The 21,724-nt window shown below is 43.2% G+C and overlaps 1 protein-coding gene across 2 annotated transcripts in view; it reads left to right on the top strand.

The window, feature by feature from the left end:
- Positions 1-21,724, top strand: part of FRAS1 (Fraser extracellular matrix complex subunit 1) — a 431,436-nt gene that overhangs the window by 194,039 nt on the left and 215,673 nt on the right. For both annotated transcript variants that reach the window (XM_075606876.1, XM_075606883.1), the window contains exons 13-16: positions 5,817-5,960; positions 6,494-6,628; positions 17,671-17,814; positions 20,818-20,958. In XM_075606876.1, the coding sequence (XP_075462991.1) occupies positions 5,817-5,960; positions 6,494-6,628; positions 17,671-17,814; positions 20,818-20,958 (564 nt within the window). The remainder of the gene's footprint in view (positions 1-5,816; positions 5,961-6,493; positions 6,629-17,670; positions 17,815-20,817; positions 20,959-21,724) is intronic.

The raw sequence follows: 21,724 nt of genomic DNA on the forward strand, positions 1-21,724 counted from the left end.
AAAAATAAATAAAAATTTTCCCTTCCTTTGAAGAAAGTATAAAGTCTGCCTGTCGGGTATGAAAAGGATTGCAGTGCTGTATGTAAAGTTAATGCTTTTTGCTGAAGTGAGTGAATTTGCAGCTAGCAAGTGCTGTGTGTAAATGAAATAGCGCCTCCAAAACGTCAAGGTGAAGAATACGCCGGAAGGTAGAAAATGGAGGATAAAATGTTTTTTATGTGTAATATGCCTGGCCACACAAAATAATGTCCTTTCAGGAATGGGTATCCCGGCGTGGTCCCACCAAAGGAATCGCACCAGAGATGTTTATGGTGTGACAAGCTGAACCATACCAAAGACTGTCCCTTCAGGCAGGATGGTGACGATGAGGTGGCGATGATGGTGAGAGAGAATGTGTGCCCAGTATTGCTACCTTAAAGCAGAAATTACAGCGGAGCCATGATGAGAATATTGCTATGTTAAAGCAGGATTTGCAACAGATGACGATGTCCCTACACCAGACCCGAGATGAGCTACAGCCCAGAACATTTGGCGCAATAGTCACGGGAATGACGACACGTCTAGAGATGAGAAGCTGCTGCTACCGCCATGTGCAGAGAGCCGAGCGAATCAAAGACGACAAGTCCTGACTGGAAACTACTATGAGATGTCCCGGATAGACGTTCAAAACTTCATGACAGAGTTAGAAGTTTCTCAGCAAGAGGCTCGCACGCTCAAAACAGAGCTGAAACTCTCACGCCAGGAGGTCTGTGAATTGAAGGATGCTGAGGAAGAGATCCTGACTCGTTTAGAATTGGTAAAAAGAGCAAATACAAGCCTGGGACAGAAAAATTCAGACTTGACTGACCAGATCAGTAAAGGTGCTAAGAAGCTTCACCAAGCAGGGAAAGTGGAGAAGCAATTGATCCAGGAAAAGCTAGTGGTGCAGGAAGCACTGCAGAATGCAGGGAGGATGCAACCTGTCTCCCTAGAGCAGCACACACAAGCAGCGCACCTATGGCAGAGCCAGCTGCAAGAGCTACATGCAAGTCTGCAAGCGGCCAAGGAGAAGCAGCACGTGCTACAGGAACAGCTGAGTACCCAGTATGTCCCCACAGAACAGCATGAGGAGCTGAGGGCCACGCTGTACGCCACAAGAGCATCGCTATGGGCGGAGCTTGGAAGCCAGGTGTTTCTGTATGAGAGGGAGCGCGAGAAGGTCCAGAGACTGGAGCAAGAGCTGGAGAAGCAGAGAGGCAACTCCATCTCCATGAGTCAGTATGCCAAGGAGAAAGAAGCCTGGAAAACAGAAGCAGCAGCGATACTGGCGACAAAAACTGCAGAGCTCCAAAAGATGAAGGAGGCGCTGACGCAAGCCCAGAGCAAGCACCGTGAAGAGGTGAAGGCCCTGAGAGGGGACTTGCAGGATCAAACTGAAGTCCTGCAGACGCAGATTGCTGAGCGCAAAATACAGCTCTTCAAGAGGGAGGAGGTGGCTTGCCTGACATTGCGCTATGAAACCGAGATGGCCGATACCTGCAAGCTGCTGGACCACACGGCCAATGAGAGGGCCCGACTGCAGCTGGAGCTGGACAAGGTCTGGGAGGAGCACCGGCAGTTGCAGTTCAGAAATAGAGGAAAAGAAATAGATTTAAGCCTTGCGCTGAACCAGCTAGGAGATGTGGAGCCGCGACTCAACGCCAAAGAAGCTGAACTGGCAGCTGCACTGAGTGAAAAAAGAAATGCAGAAGGACAGCTTCATGACCTGAGGAAGGACCTGGAGTCTGAGCGTGCTGGCTGCAAGATGGCAGAGAAACAAAAGCGTGACCTGGACGAGATACTCGAGGCCCTAAAGACTGAGCATGATGCTAAGTTGGACTCTACTGCTGCCCAGCAGGAGGTTTCTCAGCTGAAGTTGGAGAAAAAGGTATTGGCCCAGCCCAAGCGTCTGTATCCCACAGAAACGAATGCCCGTGAAGACAAACGGTACCATGAGAACAGGAGACAACGCTCAGTTGGAAAATAAGATTACAAAGTTTGAACTGCCTAGGCAAGTGATGCGCTCAAGGAAGAATGACTGCAATACCGTTGCTGTACTACAGTCTACTTTCCACAAGGCACGGAATGGGAAGATCAAGGTGCTATGGAGTAGCACAGTGGGAATCCAGTCATACTGCAGTGCCCAGGGGACCCAAAGTGGATTCCTTGCCATGAGGGCAGTCACTGTGACGAGACAGCCGCGAATGAGACGGAAGTGTGCCCGTGATCGTAAGAGGAGAAAGACCGCACAGATGGCACAAGACAAGGAGATAGTGAGGTACCAGTCTTCAGGCCCAGATGGCCTGGTAATTACCCCCAAAAGAAAATGCCTAAATTGGAAGGCAAGAAAAAAAAAGTGGGAGGGAAGGGCCGATGTCTGACAAAGAGGTGGGTGCACAGGAATAGTGCACAGGCTGCTCACAGGATAATGTTTCGCTGGGGGGAGGGATATGTGGTGCCATCGCTGTCCTCTAGGGGCTGAATAGGGCAGTTATATAACTTTGCACCTCTCATAGAGTTAATCCTCTCTGGCATGGCTGTTCACCTGCTGGCTAATTAATCAGGAAGTGCCTTAAGAGTATGGAAGCAGCAAGGCACTGAGAGACAGTTTTCCCCAGAGAAGGGGGGAGACAGAGGAGCTCCCCAGCTAACGGAGGCGGGCTAAGGAAGCGTGAGAGACACTGCTGAGAGAGCTGTGCTGAAGCAGTGACGGCTGGTTACAGAGGAACATAGGAGTTTCCCTGAGCTCCCGTGGGGTGGAATCCTAAAGTGAAGAAGGAAGGACGATAGACTGTGCTGAAGCAGGAACATCGCCAGATGGACTAAGATAAGCTAAACCCTTTCTATTGTTTACAAAGACTGTACTGTTACTGCATTGCCTATTCCAGGGCATGTTGTGGGCTGACAACCGGCTTAGCTGGCGGCCCTGATAGTAAGGGCCTGAGAAGTCAGTTAGTTCCCTGAATAGGGATAGGATTTTATTTGGTTTTCTTAAAGGGACGTTGGGCCTATTTGTATTGTTTATCCCAAGTATAGAGAAATACAGCGTTTCCTGCCTCATTTGGGATAAAAGAGACTGCAATGTGGTGTCGGCATCACAATATATATATATATATATATATATATATAAAACACACAAAGAGAAAGTTGCTCAACACCTAGTATTAAAGGTTCAATCAAGCCCCCAAAATTAATACTGACTATAGGGGTAAAGTAAAATATAAACCCCAATTAAAGTCAATTAAAGAAATTATAGAACTTGATGGTGCTAGGGGGTAACATAGATTTTCTTCACTATATCAACAGTCCTCCTATTATTAAATATATTTTTTGGTACATATATTTTGTTAGGCAGTCTTCAGTATATTCATGTTTTTAAGTTAGTGTGTTTTGCTGTTAATTCTAATAAAATCTTGTTTATTTTTCTGATTTGGCAGTGCATCTGGTTCTTGCAATATAATCTCTATTGGTAGATTTTTTCAGGTGTAATTTAGAGTGCTAATAAGGGGATTGTCTTTGTCCTTTTCAACTGTGTGTTTTATATATATATATATATATATATATATATATATATATATATCTCCTTTTGATCTAAACAAATATATATTTGTAAATGCCCTTTACTCTTTATATTATGTTGTTCCCTGAATTCTATACCATTTTCTCTATCAAATGAAAAGAGCACATAGGGGACAGTCTATTTCTCATACAATATATCATTATTACACTTCCACAGATGGGACTTGTAAATGGCAGTTTAACAACCACACAAACTGATAATCGTAAGTTAACGAGATGGCATTCAGTGGATTCTTATTTCAGACTTGACGGACAAGCCACACTGATGAGACAGTCACATTAATCATCATAAAAAATGGTGCTTTTTAATTACATACTGCACCTTTTGTTTACCCATTCCACTACACATCACTTCACCTTTCATTTATATATCCACATTCTGCACCCCAGCGAAGGTATAGATTAAAACAAAGGGAGCATTTCACAGCACCATCATGACATGATATTAGGGTCAGCTAGGCTTCGTCTCTTCGGCGTTGTAAGATATATATGTTTTTGTAACAGCACTTCTCTACATTCATGACTTATTGTTCTCAAATGTGGCTATCTACTTTCAACTCTAATTTAACTCTCACGTTCTTTCCCTTAGACCAGAGCTGCCTAATCCATAAAGAGCATACAGAAAACCTTTTAAGTTCAGTGGGTCTTCCTGTGCGATAGCGATTGCACTTTAAAGAATAAGGGCCTAGAAGTTACTTTAAAAAATGTTTTCATTTTTTTTTGACAAAGGTGCAGTTGCTGTCTACTTAAAAGTATAGAGTACAACCCATTGACCCCAAGGGGGGAATAGGAAGCTGATTCCGATGGCTAATTCTGGGGCTAGCAAAGAAGATACTAAGGTGCTCTCTAGGTGATAGATGAAAAACGGCTATAATACTACCGTAATACAGAATCCTGGCATGCACAAATAAATTGGTACAAGACCACGGAGTCTGATGTCTGCTGCTCAACCCCAAGGATCTTTCCAGGATCCCCAATGTGTTAAAAAGAGGAGAGAAAATGAGGGGAACGCAGATTTGAGGTCAAATACACAGATAGCAAATGGTGAACTGGCTAATGAGATAATGAAATCACCATACTCACCAGGTAATGCACAAGGATTATAATAACCACAGTCAATGCACTTACTTGGTGATATTAAGCAGGGTGGCAATGGTTGTAATCAAAAAAAGCTACTTACACGGCCATGTGTAAGTAAATTGCACATAGAATGTCTCTTTAATGTTTCTGTCTGTTGGAGTCTCCGTTCCTTCTCCTGCTTGGCACGTCTTCCGATGGGAACTGTATTGTCACCACGTCATGGGAGAATTCCCCGGAGTCAAACAATACGCATGGAGAGTGTATTAGAATAAAAACAAAGTGTTCATTACACAACACATGCACACACTCACATGTAAAAACAGGTCCTTGGCGACTACGGCAGAATCCGCGTTAGCTCCAGCACTGACGGGTTCCCACTACCACGTCTGGTATACAGCACGGTTCCCCAGCCACAATGCAGACAAGACAGGCAGCTACGGCAGCCGCCGCGGATCAAAAAGTCACGCAGATGAGAGCAACGCGTTTCGCTGAATACTCAGCTTCCTCAGGCTCGATGAATCTGTGTGCCACCCTGCTTAATATCACCAAGTAAGTGCATTGACTGTGGTTATTCTAACCCTTGTGCATTACCTGGTGAGTATGGTGATTTGGTTATCTCATTAGCCAGTTCACCATTTGCTATCTGTGTATTTGACTTCAAATCTGCGCTCCCCTCATTTTCTCTTCTCTAATTACGAGTCTAGACAACATAGACAAAAGGGGCCATAGTTACCAACCTGTGCTGTGCCATAAGACACCTTCCGGTGACGTAAGACACTTTCCTGCTTATTCACCTGAATGGTGAATCTTATGGCACAGAAGTGCTTTGTAAATATTGTCCAAGGTTAGCTTCCACAACATTTGAAGCACCATTTGAGGACTCGAAAGGCAATCGCCCCTTTGCGGTGTTCATGTGCCCAGTCTTGGCAGCAACAGACAAGGAAAAATATCTGTAATAATGTCCCCTAATATTATTTGTAGCAGTTGCTTACAGAAACTGTGAGCCATAGCAGAAGAAAATGCGTCCATAAGAAAACGAGCTAGGAGCTCTATTCTGCACAGTGCTTTCTGACTATAATTCTCCAATGAGAACAATATGAATCTCACAGTTTCCTCCCCCCCCCTCCTTTTCATTCCAGTGCAGTGTAACTCCGACTGCTTAACCTGCTCTCAAGCTATTGACCAATGTGACATCTGCCGCGATGAGTCGAAGTTTCTGCAGATGGGACGCTGTGTATACAGCTGCGACCCTGGATTCTATCTAGTTGGCAAAACATGTCTAGGTACAGTACAGTGTGTGCCAGCCTTGTAGGAATTTGTCTTATTTTATTCCTGTTATATATGGTGCAGAGAGCATGATAACAAAAATTCTACCTACGGTTAAGTTTTCCAGTGACTGTATATTTTTTTAGTAACACGTACTTCATGAGAGCTCATTTTATAAGAAAATAATGTACTGTGATTGTGAAAACTATTTTTTTTTCAGACATTTATTATTTGCTTTGCCTATTTACATTGTTTTTATATAGCCGTGACATGCAAATTGTTAATTTTATCCCTACGTGTAAAAATGTCCATCAGATAAAAAGCATAAAAACACGCTGTATAAATGAATAAGATGCATTGTAAAAAAAAGTGATTTGGCAAGGCTTCACTTTTTTTTATTAGTGTCATCACGCAATATCATCTTTATTGTCCAATGCAGATTTCAAGCGAATGTGCTTTATGCATGAACTTTATAACTGGAACAAAAGAGTCTTCAGGTGTTGCACTCGGGCTTACTGTATGTTTGCTTTCTCATTTTATGATATAACAGCTTGTAAGGAGACATGCGCCAGTTGTAAATATGGGTTCGAGTGTACGTCCTGTGCGGAATCCATGCTCATGAAAGATGGCCAGTGTGTGAGCTCATGCGGGGAGGAATACTTCCAGCACAATCTTGGCTGCACAGGTACTGAGACATATTTGTATGGGAAGTTTACATTTTGTTGGAGTGCATTTTTTAAAAAGTTATATACGTCAACGTACAACTTAAAAAGAGAATGGTAGAATACTGTACATATAGTTGGTATTTGATTGACCAATTCTGGCTCTAGAACTGACATTGGTCCATATTTATCAAATGGTTCTATTCCACGAGACACCTTCCAGTGCCAGAAGACACCTTGGAGTGGCTCAGTAAGCAACACAAGAAATATATATATAAATATACCGAGTCACTGAAATAAGGGGACTGTGTATGAAAATGGTTGCAATTCCTAAATGTTTCATACGATATTTTTGTTCAACCCGTTGAATTAAAGCTGACAGTCTGCACTTCTATTGCATCTCGGTTGTTTCATTTCAAATCCATTGTGGTGGTGTACAGAGCCAAAATGATGAAAATTGTGTCAGTGTCCAATTATTTCTGGACCTAACTGTGTATATATATATATGCAGTGTTCGACAAATCACCCAAAAATCTACTCGCCCAACCAAAAATCCACTCGCTACCTAGTCCCGCCCCCAACCCCGCTTTAAAATAAAATATATGAATAAAATCCATTTAAATGACAAATATATTTATTGTATTACATTATACTACAATTAGCCCTTGTTACGTGTGTGTGTGTGTGTGTGTGTGTGTGTGTGTGTATGTGTAAATGTCGATCTAGAAATAAAAGCCAGGTGTGAATGACTAGTTTCCTGAACCCCTTAATCAGTGTCTGGATGCCCCCGCTTCACAACATCTAAAGCAGAAATCCCGCCTGGGATCTTACCTGATCCGTAGTCCCTCAATGTCCAGGTACCCTCATTCCCGCAATGTTATACATTGGAGGGGATGTGTTCCCTACCTATCTTCTGGGTTAGGGGGGGTTCCGATGTCTTCCGTGTGAAGCTTGAGTCAGATCTGGAAGAAAGCAGAATAGGTTATTTCGGTGCAGTATAGGGCAGTTAAGATATATAGGGTAAATAAGAGATCCAGAAACAGAGTAAGAGACAGACACAGGGAGAGGGTGAGAGAGAGAGAGAGAGAGAGAGAGAGGGGGTGAGAGAGAGAGAGGGGGTGAGAGAGAGAGAGGGGGTGAGAGAGAGAGAGAGTGAGAGTGAGAGAGAGAGGGGATGAGAGAGAGAGAGAGAGAGAGAGGGGGTGAGAGAGAGAGAGAGGGGGGGTGAGAGAGAGGGAGGGGGTGAGAGAGAGAGGGGGTGAGAGAGAGAGAGGGTGAGAGAGAGAGGTGAGAGAGAGACGGGGGCGACGGGGTGATTGGGTGGGGTGACGGGGCGATTGGGTGGGGTGACGGGGTGATTGGGTGATTGGGGTTGGGGTGATGTGACACTTCTGGTATCCTACACACACTCTCACACACACACACACTCTCCCACACACTATACACACACACCCATACACACACACACACACACACACACACACACACACACACACACACACACACACACACCCATATACACACACACACCCATATACACACACCCACCCATATACACACACACACACACACACACACACACACACACACAGACCCACACACCCACACACAGACCCATATACACACACAGACAGACCCATATACACACACAGACAGACCCATATACACACACACACACAGACCCATATACAAACACACACAGACCCATACACACACCCCCATACACACACCCCCACACACACAGACCCATATACACTCATATACACACACACACCCACACACCCATACACACACACACACACACACACACACACCCATACACACACACATACACACACACACACACACATATACACACACACACGACAGGGGTAAGAAGAGGAAAGGCCACGCGACCGAGCACCACAACCCCCCCGACCATCTCCCGGCCTGCTCGAGCAGCCACGGGACCGTGGGGAAGTGGAGACCAAGGAGGTAAGGGGGGAACACCCCCGCTACCATCTCCAGCCCCGCGCGGGACCGGGGAAAGAAGGAGGGGAACACCCCCTCTGCCTTCACTCGCGGCGCGAGTATTGGGGGAAGTGGGAAGTGGCGCTGTACCGGTTAGAGAAGGGGTGGGCACCCCCACTACCATCACTCACAGCGCGAGTATCGGTGGAAGCCGGAAGCGGCGCGGGACCGGGGAGAGAAGGGGTGGGCACCCCCACTACCATCACTCACGGCGCGAGTATCGGGGGAAGCCGGAAGCGGCGCGGGACCGGGGAGAGAAGGGGGGGCACCCACACTACCATCACTTGCGGCGCGAGTATCGGGGGAAGCCGGAAGCGGCGCAGGACTGGGGAGAGAAGGGGGGGCACCCCCACTACCATCACTCGCCCCACGGCGCGAATATCGAGGTAAGCGGCGCGGGACCGGGGAGAGAAGGGTGGGGACACCCCCACTACCATCACTCACCCCACGGTGCGAGTATCGGGGGGGAGGGGGAGGAGGAAGCGGGGAAACACCTTGGCTCGCAGGGAAGGAGCAGAGGGGCCGGAGGATTGGAGTGTACTTACTCTGCAACATAACTCCGGCCAGAAATAATGGCCGCTCGTTGGGGACGGGCTCATAGAGAGCCTGGCCGCGCGCCCACAATGCCTGGGAGCTGTCAGCTGTCAGGTAGGGGAGTTTTTTTTTTTTCTCAGGCAGCGTGAGCAGGGAAAATTTTAGCGCGAGCAGGGAATTTAAAAAAAAACACACGTGTGCTGCTTGGGCCAATATTTACTCGCCCGGGGATTAAATCCACCCGCCCCGGGCGTGTAAATGTATAGGATTGTCGAACACTGTATATATGTATCTATATACACACACACACACACACATTTAGTTAAGTTATGGTGGGTAAAAAAAGTGACAAAACCCTCCACAGTAAAGCATATAGCATTAACTAACTTAACTAAGTACTGTATGGTGAAACCTATCCATGCTTCATTTTGCAAAGTCACTGTAACCAACCCCACACTGAGCAGACCCATTAAGGTCTTAACCCTGGCTGTGCTCAAAGCTGTGAAATGTAGTAAGCTTAAGCTTATAGGGGACCATGTTACAGTATATGGTTTTGAAGCAAAAGGTGGCACTGTGTGCTCATTTGCATGCCATTTCTCAGAATCCCTTGCTGCAGTGGAAGCGCTGTATGCTGGGTGATAATGGTGAAAGGCATGGTTGCAGACCTGTCTAAGACATGTGTAACGGTGTTACCCCCCTCCCCCCCCCCAATCTCACATTGGCCCCTTACGTGAGGAAACTGCCCCATGTTACATGTAATGTAGTGTGGTGCACCTGCTGGCTTGCAGAACTCCTGAGTCTTCCGCGATGATATGGGGAAATACATCAGGACTGGCTCATGAGGTAATGCTGAGAACTACTCACTTCTGGTACAGCGCCTCCATCTCTTCCAGGTCCCCACGACAGCAGGGAGGAGTCTCTGAAAGAGAACCTCTGGGTGCAGCTTCTTCCTGAATGACTCCACTCTCAGGCAAGAAGGTTCTTTCATGTTGGACATTCTTTATTAACATCATTAGTGGAGACTGCCCATCATTGCGGCCGGTCTCTAGCCGCTCATCATAAAGGTTGCCCACTTCAAGGAAGTCCCTGGATACCACTCCTAGTCAGGGCCCTAGAAGCTGTCCTTGCTCTTCCCTTACTCCCTAATAGAGTAAGGGGAATAGTCTGCCCACCTCTCCCCTAGGGGAGGGTCACAATCCTTACCAGAGCCCTGGCAGTGTGTTGGGCCAGACAGTCTCATTCAGGTGGGATGAGACACTCACACACACTAAATTCAGGAAGTGTTGCATACTATATAGCTTCAGTAGGCACCACCCCTGTGTCACTGTAAGTGGACACAGAGCTTGATGTCACTTCCTTCACTATACAATACACATCACAGGGGATGAGGGCAAACCTCATGATTACTCCTGGCAAACCTGCCCTTTTAACAGGGATTATTGCACAGGAGGAGAAAGGCATGTAACCCCAAAATTACACAGGGCTACAATCTCCCTCTGGTGGATCCAATGGTCCCCACTTGGTCCTAAATTTGCGGGGCCTTCCTTCAAACAGGCAACTGCAAAACATACAGGAAACAACAGTATCATCAATACAAAATACAAATACATTGGCACACACCATACATAATTCAACATAATGCCTAATCACCATAACTGCATCACTGTATTCAGAACCTCATTTTACCACAGATAGTGTACTACTAGGATTACTCCCGAGGATAATCCAAACTTCAATAGTAATGTCTGGAATCAGGTTTCTTTACTTCTCGCCCGTTGTGATCAACAATTGTAATACTGTATGATCTAGGCAGCCCATTTTCTAGTCTATACTCCATCTTATGCATGTAAATGTTTCGGCCGACACTCCAAACCCGCACAGGAGGAGAAAGGCATGTAACCCCAAAATTACACAGGGCTACACATGCAAATGAGCATACAGTAATATTTCCATTTGCTATATATAGATAGAGCTATAGATATAGCCAGTGTTCGACAAACCTATACATTTGCTCGCCCCGGGCGAGTGGATTTAACCCCCGGGCGAGTAAATATTGGCCCAAGCAGCACACGTTTGGTACTAGGTGGCGAGTAGATTTTTTTGTGTGGCGAGTAGATTTTTTGGTGATTTGTCAACCACTGGATATAGCTATAGATATATAGTAATGATATTTCCTATAAAATCATTAACTAATACATATTTAAGGTTTTACTTTGTTTTTTATATATTGTCTATGTATATTTGTTTGACTTATGTAAGGATTTTATATATACATTATCCCTACATTTTGGGGTTGTAATCTCCGTATAGGAAATATCATTTGATAATTTGTAAAGCACTTTAATTAAGCATAACGTTTAAAACAACAATAATAATAATGGTTAATGAAACAGAAAAAAATTATGTACATGTTCATGTGCATCTGAAAATCTCATACAGTGTTTTAGTTATATGTTTAGGGTTTTAATAAATGCCCAACTAAAGCTGTAGGAACACCAATGACTCGTTTTATAACTGAATTTTGAACTCAATGCTTGTATACCTCCGTGTGAGCGTATACTCCCGCTGTAGAAAGTTTGTGGGAAAATGTGTTCATTGGTTCTCATGGGAATAAATCCAATTTGCTTTAGTTCAGGCTGGCTGCACTGATTGCATAATATAAAGCTGGTGGAGAATGCTGTGAATTTCAGAGTGTTCATAACTCATTTTCAACAACCCATAGAAAAGCACCTCCGGTTAATGCCGTATAGCATTCTATAACACCGGATTTAGTTTGAATTAAGCATCGTCTTTTTTTGTGGCCTAGCAAATGTTGACTACAAATATAATATTTTCCAGAAGACCAAGACTACATTAATTTTTTTATGTCTTTCTTGTTACTGTTACTACGCATTATCAAGGAATTGCAAGACTTATAGGACTTTGTTTGTCAGAAGACAGCACAGATAGGGTGCAACTGTGCCATAATGTCTTTGTAATTGATGGTCTATGTATCACTAGAATTCTCGAATGATAAAACAAGGCTAATTCACATCTTAAAGATCCTTGTGACATTCTTCAATGTGGATGGCGGCCCTCAGATGCAAGGTTCCAAATATAACATGATCACTACTATCGTGAATAGAATCCTAGCCATCGGTAGTGCAAGCAGCACCCCTGACACTTGGCAAAAGAAAGCAAAGAGTGGCCATGTTTGAAGTTACTGTAGTTTTCAATTACATACATTTTTTTGCAATTAGTCATTTTTTCATTTGAGCATTAGTAACCTCGAACAATAACTTTCCATCCTGTTAACCTGTAATTACATTTAGAACCAACATTGATGGAATGTGTTTAGTGGGTAAAATGATTACTGTAAATGGCATTTTATTTGTATTTGTTTAAGTAGGAAATGTTAGTCCACATTGTAAACGGAGACGTGGGAGCTGTCTTTTATTTGCCTTACTACATGTTCTGTCTCTGCCTTAGCTCATCATCTGATAGGAAAGGGCAATATACAGATTTCTAATTGAAATATTGTTGGAGTGGAGGTAACAAGATAGAGAAAATAAAAAACTTTACTAGGATAAAGTATCTGCCGTCTAAAATTAGCATAGCTTGAACTTGATGGATGCACGTTTTTTTCAACATCTACTATGTAACTATGTACTAGTGTTTGCAATACACGTGAAACTTTCAAAAATAATTTTTTAAAGAATACTGCTATTAGTTCACTTTAGACCTGCATGGAATTATGCTTTAAAGAGGCAGAATAGCCTAGGACAAAAGTGAACTAACGAAATACAATGGCATGTTTAGGAGGTTAAATGTACAGCAGCTTATTGACACATTAAAAAAAAATCTTACAAATACTGTATATGTATTTTAAACATATATTTTTTAAACGCTCAACATTTCTATGGCAAACAAAAGCTTTGAAAGGTTTTACAATCTGTATCTAATATCTTTTGAACCGATGTTTGCCAGTCATTAAAATGGTTTGTTTAGTTTTGTGATTTCTATCTTCTTGAATCTAGTGTTCCCAACAGAAGAGATACATGCAGTATACTATACTATAAATATACAAATAAATAAGACGCTAATGAAGTGTCGGGTATGTCATACAGTAGGCACTTTCGCGTTTTCTATGGGGGTGAGCAGGCTGACCGCTCTGTCCAGTACGATCGAAACGAAACTGGAGCTGCATAGACTTTACATTCCAGCATCCGGGACCTGCTCCTGTCATGTGATTGCTCCTGGAGAGATCATGTTACCCAGAAGCACCGGCGGTTCTGTGGCACTCTAACGGTCAGGAGTGATGAAATCTAAGTAAGCCAGTTACACTAATAAATTGTTGACCCTCTAAGTTGAAGTGCCCCTTAAATGCTGCTATAACTGACCCAAGCTACAGTAAGTTGCATTGTAAACAATGCTAAGATTGATAGGTTGCCTCACATTTTAGAGGTAGGAACTCACAACAATCAAGATGAATAATCAAAATAGCTAAGAACTCTATATAGGCATGCTTGGATCATTTGAAGCGGGCATGAATTAAAGGTAAAACTTTCCTTGATTTTTTTTATTTTAATATGTGTACTCAGAAGGGTATGGTCAAATAGGAATGCGATTGACAGTCTCAGTAATCTAAATTATAGGCTAAAGCTGTAAAATTCCGGGCATTATTGAAATCCCTGCTCTCTGATTGAATAATGCCCAGAATTTTAACCATTCAGTAATGTCTGGAATTTTTGTCAGCTTGCTAAGTTTTTATTTCTAGCCAATCAGCTTTTCCTTTATCAGAACAGCTCGAAGACAGGGCAGGGGATTGGTCAGGAGGCAGCAGCCAGGCAGCGACTCCTCCCCCCATTACATTTGTACAGACACACAAATACATACACACATACATACATACACATGTATACATATATATACACACATGTATACATATATACACACCACACATATACATACATTCAGCGCCGGTCGCGGCGCGAAAAGATGATTTTCCCCGTCTTCACCGCTGTCTGTCGGCTCCCTGCTCCCTGCACTGTGCGCGCGGCCCTTGTATAGAAGGGCTGACTAACCTCAGCCATCTATATCTGCCGTGCGCGCGCACGGTGTAGCACGCGGCCGCACTATATAACAGCCCTGAGTGTCTGTCTGCAGAGTTTGTTCGTAGCTGCAGTTTCTGGGTGTGTATGTGTGTGTGTGTGTGTGTCAGCAGCAGCAGCAGTAGTGTTTGTGGGTGTAGCTGCAGAGTTTGTGTGTAGCAGCAGTTTGTGTGTGCGTGTTTGGAGCTGATGTGTGTGTGTGTAGAGCTGCAGTGTGTGTGTGCATGTGTGTGTAGAGCTGAAGTGTGTGTATAGAGCTGCAGTGTGTGTGTGTGTGTGTGTGTGTGTGTGTGTGTGTGTATGTAGAGCTTCAGTGTGTGCGTAGAGCTTCAGTGTGTGCGTGTGTGCGTGTGTACAGCTGCAGTGTGTGTAAAGCTGCAGTGTGTGTGTGTGTGTGTAGAGCTGTTGTGTGTGTGTGTGTGTGTGTACACAGAGGGGGCGGCAGTGTGTGGATATACAGTAGATATCTGCAGTGTAAGCGTATATAGAGGTGCTTTAATGTATTTACCATTTTATTTTAATAAAAAAATCTATTTAACTATACAAAAGTGTTTTTATTATTTATGAAAAAAGCCTATATTTAGCCTATAATAGTAATAATCCCCTCAGGACAGGGCATTACTGGCCAATAATGCCCGAGCTTCGCCTCGGGCCTTCAACTCTTCCAGCCAGGGCATTATTGGCCAGTAATGCCCTGTTCTTCTGGGATTATTACTTATTTAAGGCCTTTAAAAATAATGAGTGCATTAAATTATCAATTAATTGTGGACAGGGCTAACACAGCAAATGCCTAAGTATTCTCTTTTAGATATAGCTTGTTGCTGGCTCTTTATAGAACAAAGTGATAAATGGATCACAAGACAAATGACACCAATAAACATGCACTGGAGTAATATATAACTTACTGTATCCACTTGACAGCTTGGATCTTCTATGCAGTTTTTCTTTGAAAATACTAAATCACAATAAAGTCTGTTCACCAGAGATCAATTGAACGCTTTGTAATTGCTGCAATGTTGCAGTGTTTTTGCTCTCCTTTATTTTGATAACATTCAGCAGAAATTCACCATCTAGTAAATGTTGCAGTTGTGTACAGGACACATTTTTCCTTATACATATTATTCCCATTGTAGGATAATGTTATGTCACGTGTGTTGTAAAGCGCTACTGTACTTTATGTACCTGGATGGTAAATATATACTGTACATACATATATACAGTATACAATTCCAGATTTTATGGTCGCATATCTTGTACAAACATGCCATTCTCCACCACGCGTCTTTTTGTGTCTTTGCAAAATAACCATCATAGAATTATAATCATTATAGAATTATAACCATTATAGAATGGCATGTTGTGAATTAGTTATTGGTCAAATAAAATCAAGAAGTCAAGTCAAATTCATCCAATAAAGCAGATTTTTAAAAAAAAATTATGTTTGCCTCTATCATGTTGGGTTAATCCAAACAAAAATGCAAATATACAAAGATCTCCCCAAACTCTTGAAATGATATTGTGGTTATGGGGGAAAAAAAACCCAATGATTATAAAAACAGTTTGGGGATTTTATCCAAAAGTGACTGTGAAAAGTTTGTAGACCTGATAAAATAAATGTAATATAGATGGGTTGTCTGAGGGGAGGATGTGAACAAAGGATATTATATATATATATTTATATATTAGATATATATTTATATATATTTATATATTATATTTGTTGATATTATACGTGTACTGCATGCTCTTGGAGGTGACTGTTTGTTACAGGTTATATGTTAAAGCAGGGGTGCGCTAATTGGGGGGGGGGGTGGCGGTTACAGAGGCCCTGCGCTCTTCCCAAAGGCATTTAAATTAAAACTTCACTTACCTTGACTCAAGTGGCTTCTGGCAACGCGGCGTCAAATGGGGTCAGGTGACGCCGCGTTGCCGTGGCAACGTGAAGTCAGAACGCCGGGGCCAAGGGAAGGAGGGGAGAGGGGGGTCGCGAGGAGGGAGGGAGAGCCGGCAGGGGGGTGTAGGGGAAAAAGATTGCACACCCCTATGTTAAAGGACCAATCCAAGGTGATTTTGTCTCTGGGAGTATTGTTTTATTTTTTATCACAGGTTTGAATCAGGCGTCTCCGCGGCTGAACCCCATTAATTTCAGCTCTTGGCACCCCCTGCTTCCTGAAATACTTGTGGGGTGCCGATAGCTCCTGCGAGTTTAAAGCTCCCGCGTCACGCGGGCCAACAGGAAGCTGCACCCGGTGACATCACGGCTTCCTATTGGCCCGCAGTGCATGAGAGTTTTGAAAAGCGCAAGCATTTCCGGAAGCAGGGGGGGTTCCCGGAGCCGAAGTGAATGGGGTTCCGCTCCGGAGACCCCCCTGCTGCAATCCTGTGTGCAAAATAATAATAATAAACTGCCCGCTTGACTTGCCTCTTTAAGTAGCACACAAATACAACTTCGGACACATAACATAATAATCTCTGCGTCAGCCTGGCAGCAAGGTGTGTAAAATGATGTGAGCACATTACTGCTGAATGGACCTTTACATGATTAGTTGTAAAAAGCCACAATCATCTTTTATGAATGTCGGCTTCTACCGGGAACTGCCGCAGGGGCCTCTGCTTTTCGCCTTCCTCACTACATTTCATGGCAAGCTGGTGCATGTTTAGTTTATGGAACCAAAGTAAGTTAACTAAGGACAACTGATGAGATTATATTGCAGGGATTTTAAATGCTAGATCTTTTCAGGGACTGCTAATTTAAACAGTACAATAATGCAGAATTGGCTGTACACCCAGCTATCAGATCATGGATGTGTGATCTTAGTTGATAAGCTGGTTTCTAACGCAATGATTCGCTTTCCAAATTGCCTTTGAAAAAGATTAAATATGGCTTACTCATTTTAATTTCTAATGGCATATCTGTAGCGGCATCATTTTGAACTGATCAGCATAGTTACTCTTGAGTTTGGGAGTATCTGTATGTCATTGTTATATAACTTCTTGCAGTGTAAATCACGTACTGTAATATAAAAGGTTGTAGCCAGAATGTTGTCATTGTGATCTTTGACCAATACCGTGAATCTATTTGAATAGAACACAAAGTCACAGGGAATTTTCTAAACGTCACAAGGATAGTGGGGGTTCCAATGTCTTGGGCGATTCACCAAAGAGCAAGAAGACACCCAGTGATGATACATAACAGAGAAACAGAACCTCTAAGGGATCTGATTCACTAGACTATGAAATTGCTAACACACAGTTAACTATTCCCTGTCCCAATTGTAGTAAAGGGGGTCAATGATCATTAGCAACACGTTAGTAGTTTAGCCAATAAATCCCTCTGAGAGTAAATGTTACAAGACCAGGTAAAAGATGGAAGAACTGGCAACGATGAAACGCAAACTGTCTAAAACCTCTCCTGACTTTCCCTTCTGTAGCATGCCATGAATCCTGTTCTACATGCCAAGGGCCCTCAGAAGCCGACTGCTGGAGCTGTAAGGACGTGTCTCAGGTGAAGCAGGGAGGGTCCTGTGTAGACAGCTGTGGTCAAGGATTCTACGTGAAGAATGGAACGTGTGCAGGTAATTCTGCTGCTTAGCAGTGGCGTCTGTCACCTTGCAGTGAAACACAGAGAAGCCTTTGTGTGATTTCCCTATAGCACCACCCCATTCAAGAAAGTATTCATATACTGTAGGATACAGGAAGGATAGAAATATGTAGAGAAGGTGTGGTGATGGTGATAAGGTGTGATTTCCATAAGATCCAGTCCTCTGTAGAGGGATACAGTCATGGGTTTGTATCTGTTACCTTGTATGAACTTTGTAAGAGCAAAGGGGTATGTCTATGCAAGAGCTCCCAGGAATAAATAACCAATAATAGAGCATGTTGAAACATGTTAGAACTGCAGTAATGTGCTGGAACAAAAAAAGCAATGGATGTACCTACTGTATGTATCTCTGATTGGCATTAATAACACGTTTTCCGATCACATCAGTTCTAAAAGTTCCAGTCCAACTTTGAATTATATGGAAGTCTCCGTTAAAGTGGCATTTCCTCTTGCCCATTTTTGTTTTAATAAATGCAGCAGTACTGTGCCTTTTCGGCAATGCAATTATCTAAGCTGCAGATCGATCCGTTCTCCTATGATCGATTGGAGAAGATCCTGCTTCCCAGGGCACCAAATATGGCCACCTATTTCAAAATAGGAAGTGTTGTAGCTTCCTAAATAGTTGCTATAGCAACCCAAGGAAGCTTAATACATTACAAATCATTAAAAAGGACAAAAAAATAAATAAAACAAGAGATGTTTTGGTAGCTTACTACATTTAGGCCGTTAACTTGAAACAGCACAGTGATAAACACCCTGTATATGCACCACCTACCAAACAATGCTTTTACTGATAACAATGGTGCAGTGATTATGTCTCAAGTGCATTGCAGGCCTCTTCTGCCAGAGATAGGTTTAAACATGCAAGTCCCCCCCCCCCACACACCTGATACAAAGAAGACCTCCATGTTACATAGGACACTGTCCTTTTATCAAATTAAAAATGTAGTTGCACCTCCAAGGGCAAAACAGACATTTACTCGCTTGCCACACAGCCCCCATGCACCTCAATGACGTCCCAGTGGTGCCGGATTTTTTTCCATTAAGTTTAGAATCCCAGTTCTCAATCAGTTCTTCAACCTTAAAAGCAATGTATTTGTACTCTCAGCAAGGGCCACTGTGACCTTGAAATACGGCTGTTATTATATCGCAGATGAACGTTACACTCCTGTTGCAACACTGCTTCCAACAGATGAAGCCATTAGATGACTAAAGTGCTTGTTGGGTATTCTCCACACAGATGCGCTCTGTACTTACAGTATCCTCTCTGCTGTCGAAGGCGGCAGAGTTAGTGCCTGAAATATTGCTTTGCCCAAAAAACGGGGCCCGCCTTTCCTCGTACTGTATGTCGTTTGAACTCTCTTGCTGCCAGTAAGGCAGGGCAACACTTTACAATGTATTACTAGCCCCTCCGGCAGGGAAAGGGTTAAAAAGTACAAACGTTTCAGCAATGCAGCCTTTTTTACATTTTATTTTTTTCCGCCTTCTACAGTGATTCTTACTTTTCTATGTGTGTATGCCATCTACAGATCTACATTTTTTTTTGGTGTGTGTTAAGGATGACAGGTGTAATTTGCCACTAAGCGGAATCATTCAAATAATAACAGATAAACCTAATGGTAGAAACAGTATCTTGACTTCTTTTTTTTGCCTCGCAAATACATTGTGGGGGGAAGATGGGCCGTGTTTAATGTGACCAGAATATAACGAATAAACGCACGCGGGTTTATAAGCTAAGTGTGCTCAGCCGCCGGCAGCTTTTATTTTTTTCCCCCCCTCTCCCTTCTTTACGACCATTATTTGGCTCAGTAAGCAGCAGAAAGTAAAACTGAAAAGATCCTGTAACCTGACACATCCACTTGTCTGCAGCAAAAGAGACAGCACATGCTGGCTGATTGCTGGATGCTGCTCCGTACTCCATCAGCCTCGTGAATGAGCCATGCTGCCAGAACAATAATGTCATCGGGTAGCACTTCATTTACTGCTGTATGGGAAGCGCTGACGATAAGAACCGGTCGTAGGTTTACTGGGAGACAGCAAATGCCGTTGTAGACTCTGTGGCAAGCGTTTACTGACACTGGAGAAGAGCCAGGGGATGAGAGGTTTATGAAATGAATCCTGTGGCATGATGCTGCTGCATTGTTGAATCATTCAGCTGAAGCACCATTCTTCGTACATGCTCACTGCTGTCCATTCTACCCCATGGCTGATAACGTGCATTAACAGTTATTACACTGCAGTGAATAATCTAGATTGTAAGATCTTACAGGCAAGGCCCTCATTACCTTTGTGGATCTGGTTGTGAATGCTTGTCCATATTAGTATGCAACTGTTTATGTAATGATCAAATATCTGTACCCCCATTGTACCGCGCTGTGGAATATGTTGGCGCTTCACAAATAAAACAATAATAAATAAAACAATAATAATAATGCTTATCATTGGCCCCTATGCAATATGCCAAGATACTACCTTACCCTTGTTCAGCAAGATTGAATTAATTGAATGGGGGCTGAAATTGTATTGTATGTCTTTATTTAATAGCGCCATTAATGTACATAGCGCCTCACAGTAGTAATACACGTGGTAATCATATAAATAACAGATAATATAAATAACAGGTCAAATCAATTAGATGACTGGGAAATCCTGCTTAGCAAGGGATAGATGACTTCACGACCTACTGGTTAGTGGGCCCTTGTGAGAAAGGTTGTTAGATTTGTTGGACAACTTATACATAAAATATGGGGTACAAAAACAGCGTTGTAACTACTCTGCTTACTACTCTAAATTACCATCTGGCTCTTAGTTTCCCAGTGCCAAGTGCAGACATTAAGTCTCAGGCTTGCATTTGTAAATCATCCCTGAAGATAAAAAGTGGTCTGTAATAATTATACAAGTGCAAGGTGTCATATTTTGGGAGAAACCTCATTTGTTTTGCGTCTGTTTTTCTAACGTTCTCCTTTCCCTTTTTTAGCTTGTGACCCTTCATGCCGGTCATGTTCTGCTGATAACCGTAAATGTTTAACCTGTGCCAAGGACAGGATGTTTCACAGAGGCAAATGTGTTTGGGAATGTCCTGATGGCTATGATGCGGATACTGCAGGATTCTGCACAGGTAAGAGGGCTTTTGTCCTTGAGCAACAATATGGCCCTTATTCTGTTTGAAGGCGCCTTCCTGTTCCCTCCAGGAAGATTTCCGTTCCATTTCAATGAATTCAAATAAGTGGCGCCGAGACCTTCTAGATGTGAAGGAGTGGCTCAGTGAGTAAAGACACTGACTGACACTGAGATTGCTGCAGGAGAACCTGGTTCAATTCCCGGCGTCGGCTCCTTGTGACCTTGGGCAAGTCACTTTTTCTCCCTGTGCCTCACGTGCCAAAAACATAGATTGTAAGCTCTACGGGGCAGGGACTTGTGCCTGCAAAATGTCTCTGTAAAGCGCTGCGTACAATTAGCAGCGCTATACAAGAACATGCTATTATTATTATTATAGATGTAGGGGAAGATAGCTTAAAAACATACTTAAAAGAGACCTATATGTGGTGAGCTATTTTTTTTTTTTTTTACTATAATGGTTCACTGACTATGTAGAGGTAAGGATGTTTTGAAATAGAGACGCTATAGAAACAGTAAAAATGTTTGACATACAGTATGCACAAGGAAATGTTAAATCTGCAAAGAATCACTAAGGTTTTCGCAGTAAACAGAGCAAAGATAAAATGACAATGAGTGTGTTTGCATGTTTCCACAGGTCCCCCAACTTGTTCTCCATTCACTGCATTGTCACACCATACAGTGGTTAGGCTGCAGGCAAGGATTCTGGGTAGTGACATGCAAATGAGCACCTGGTGGGTGTCATTGTTAGGTTACTGTCCACGTCA

The sequence above is a fragment of the Ascaphus truei genome, chromosome 1, assembly GCF_040206685.1.
Source record: "Ascaphus truei isolate aAscTru1 chromosome 1, aAscTru1.hap1, whole genome shotgun sequence".
Taxonomy (NCBI): Eukaryota; Metazoa; Chordata; class Amphibia; order Anura; family Ascaphidae; genus Ascaphus; species Ascaphus truei.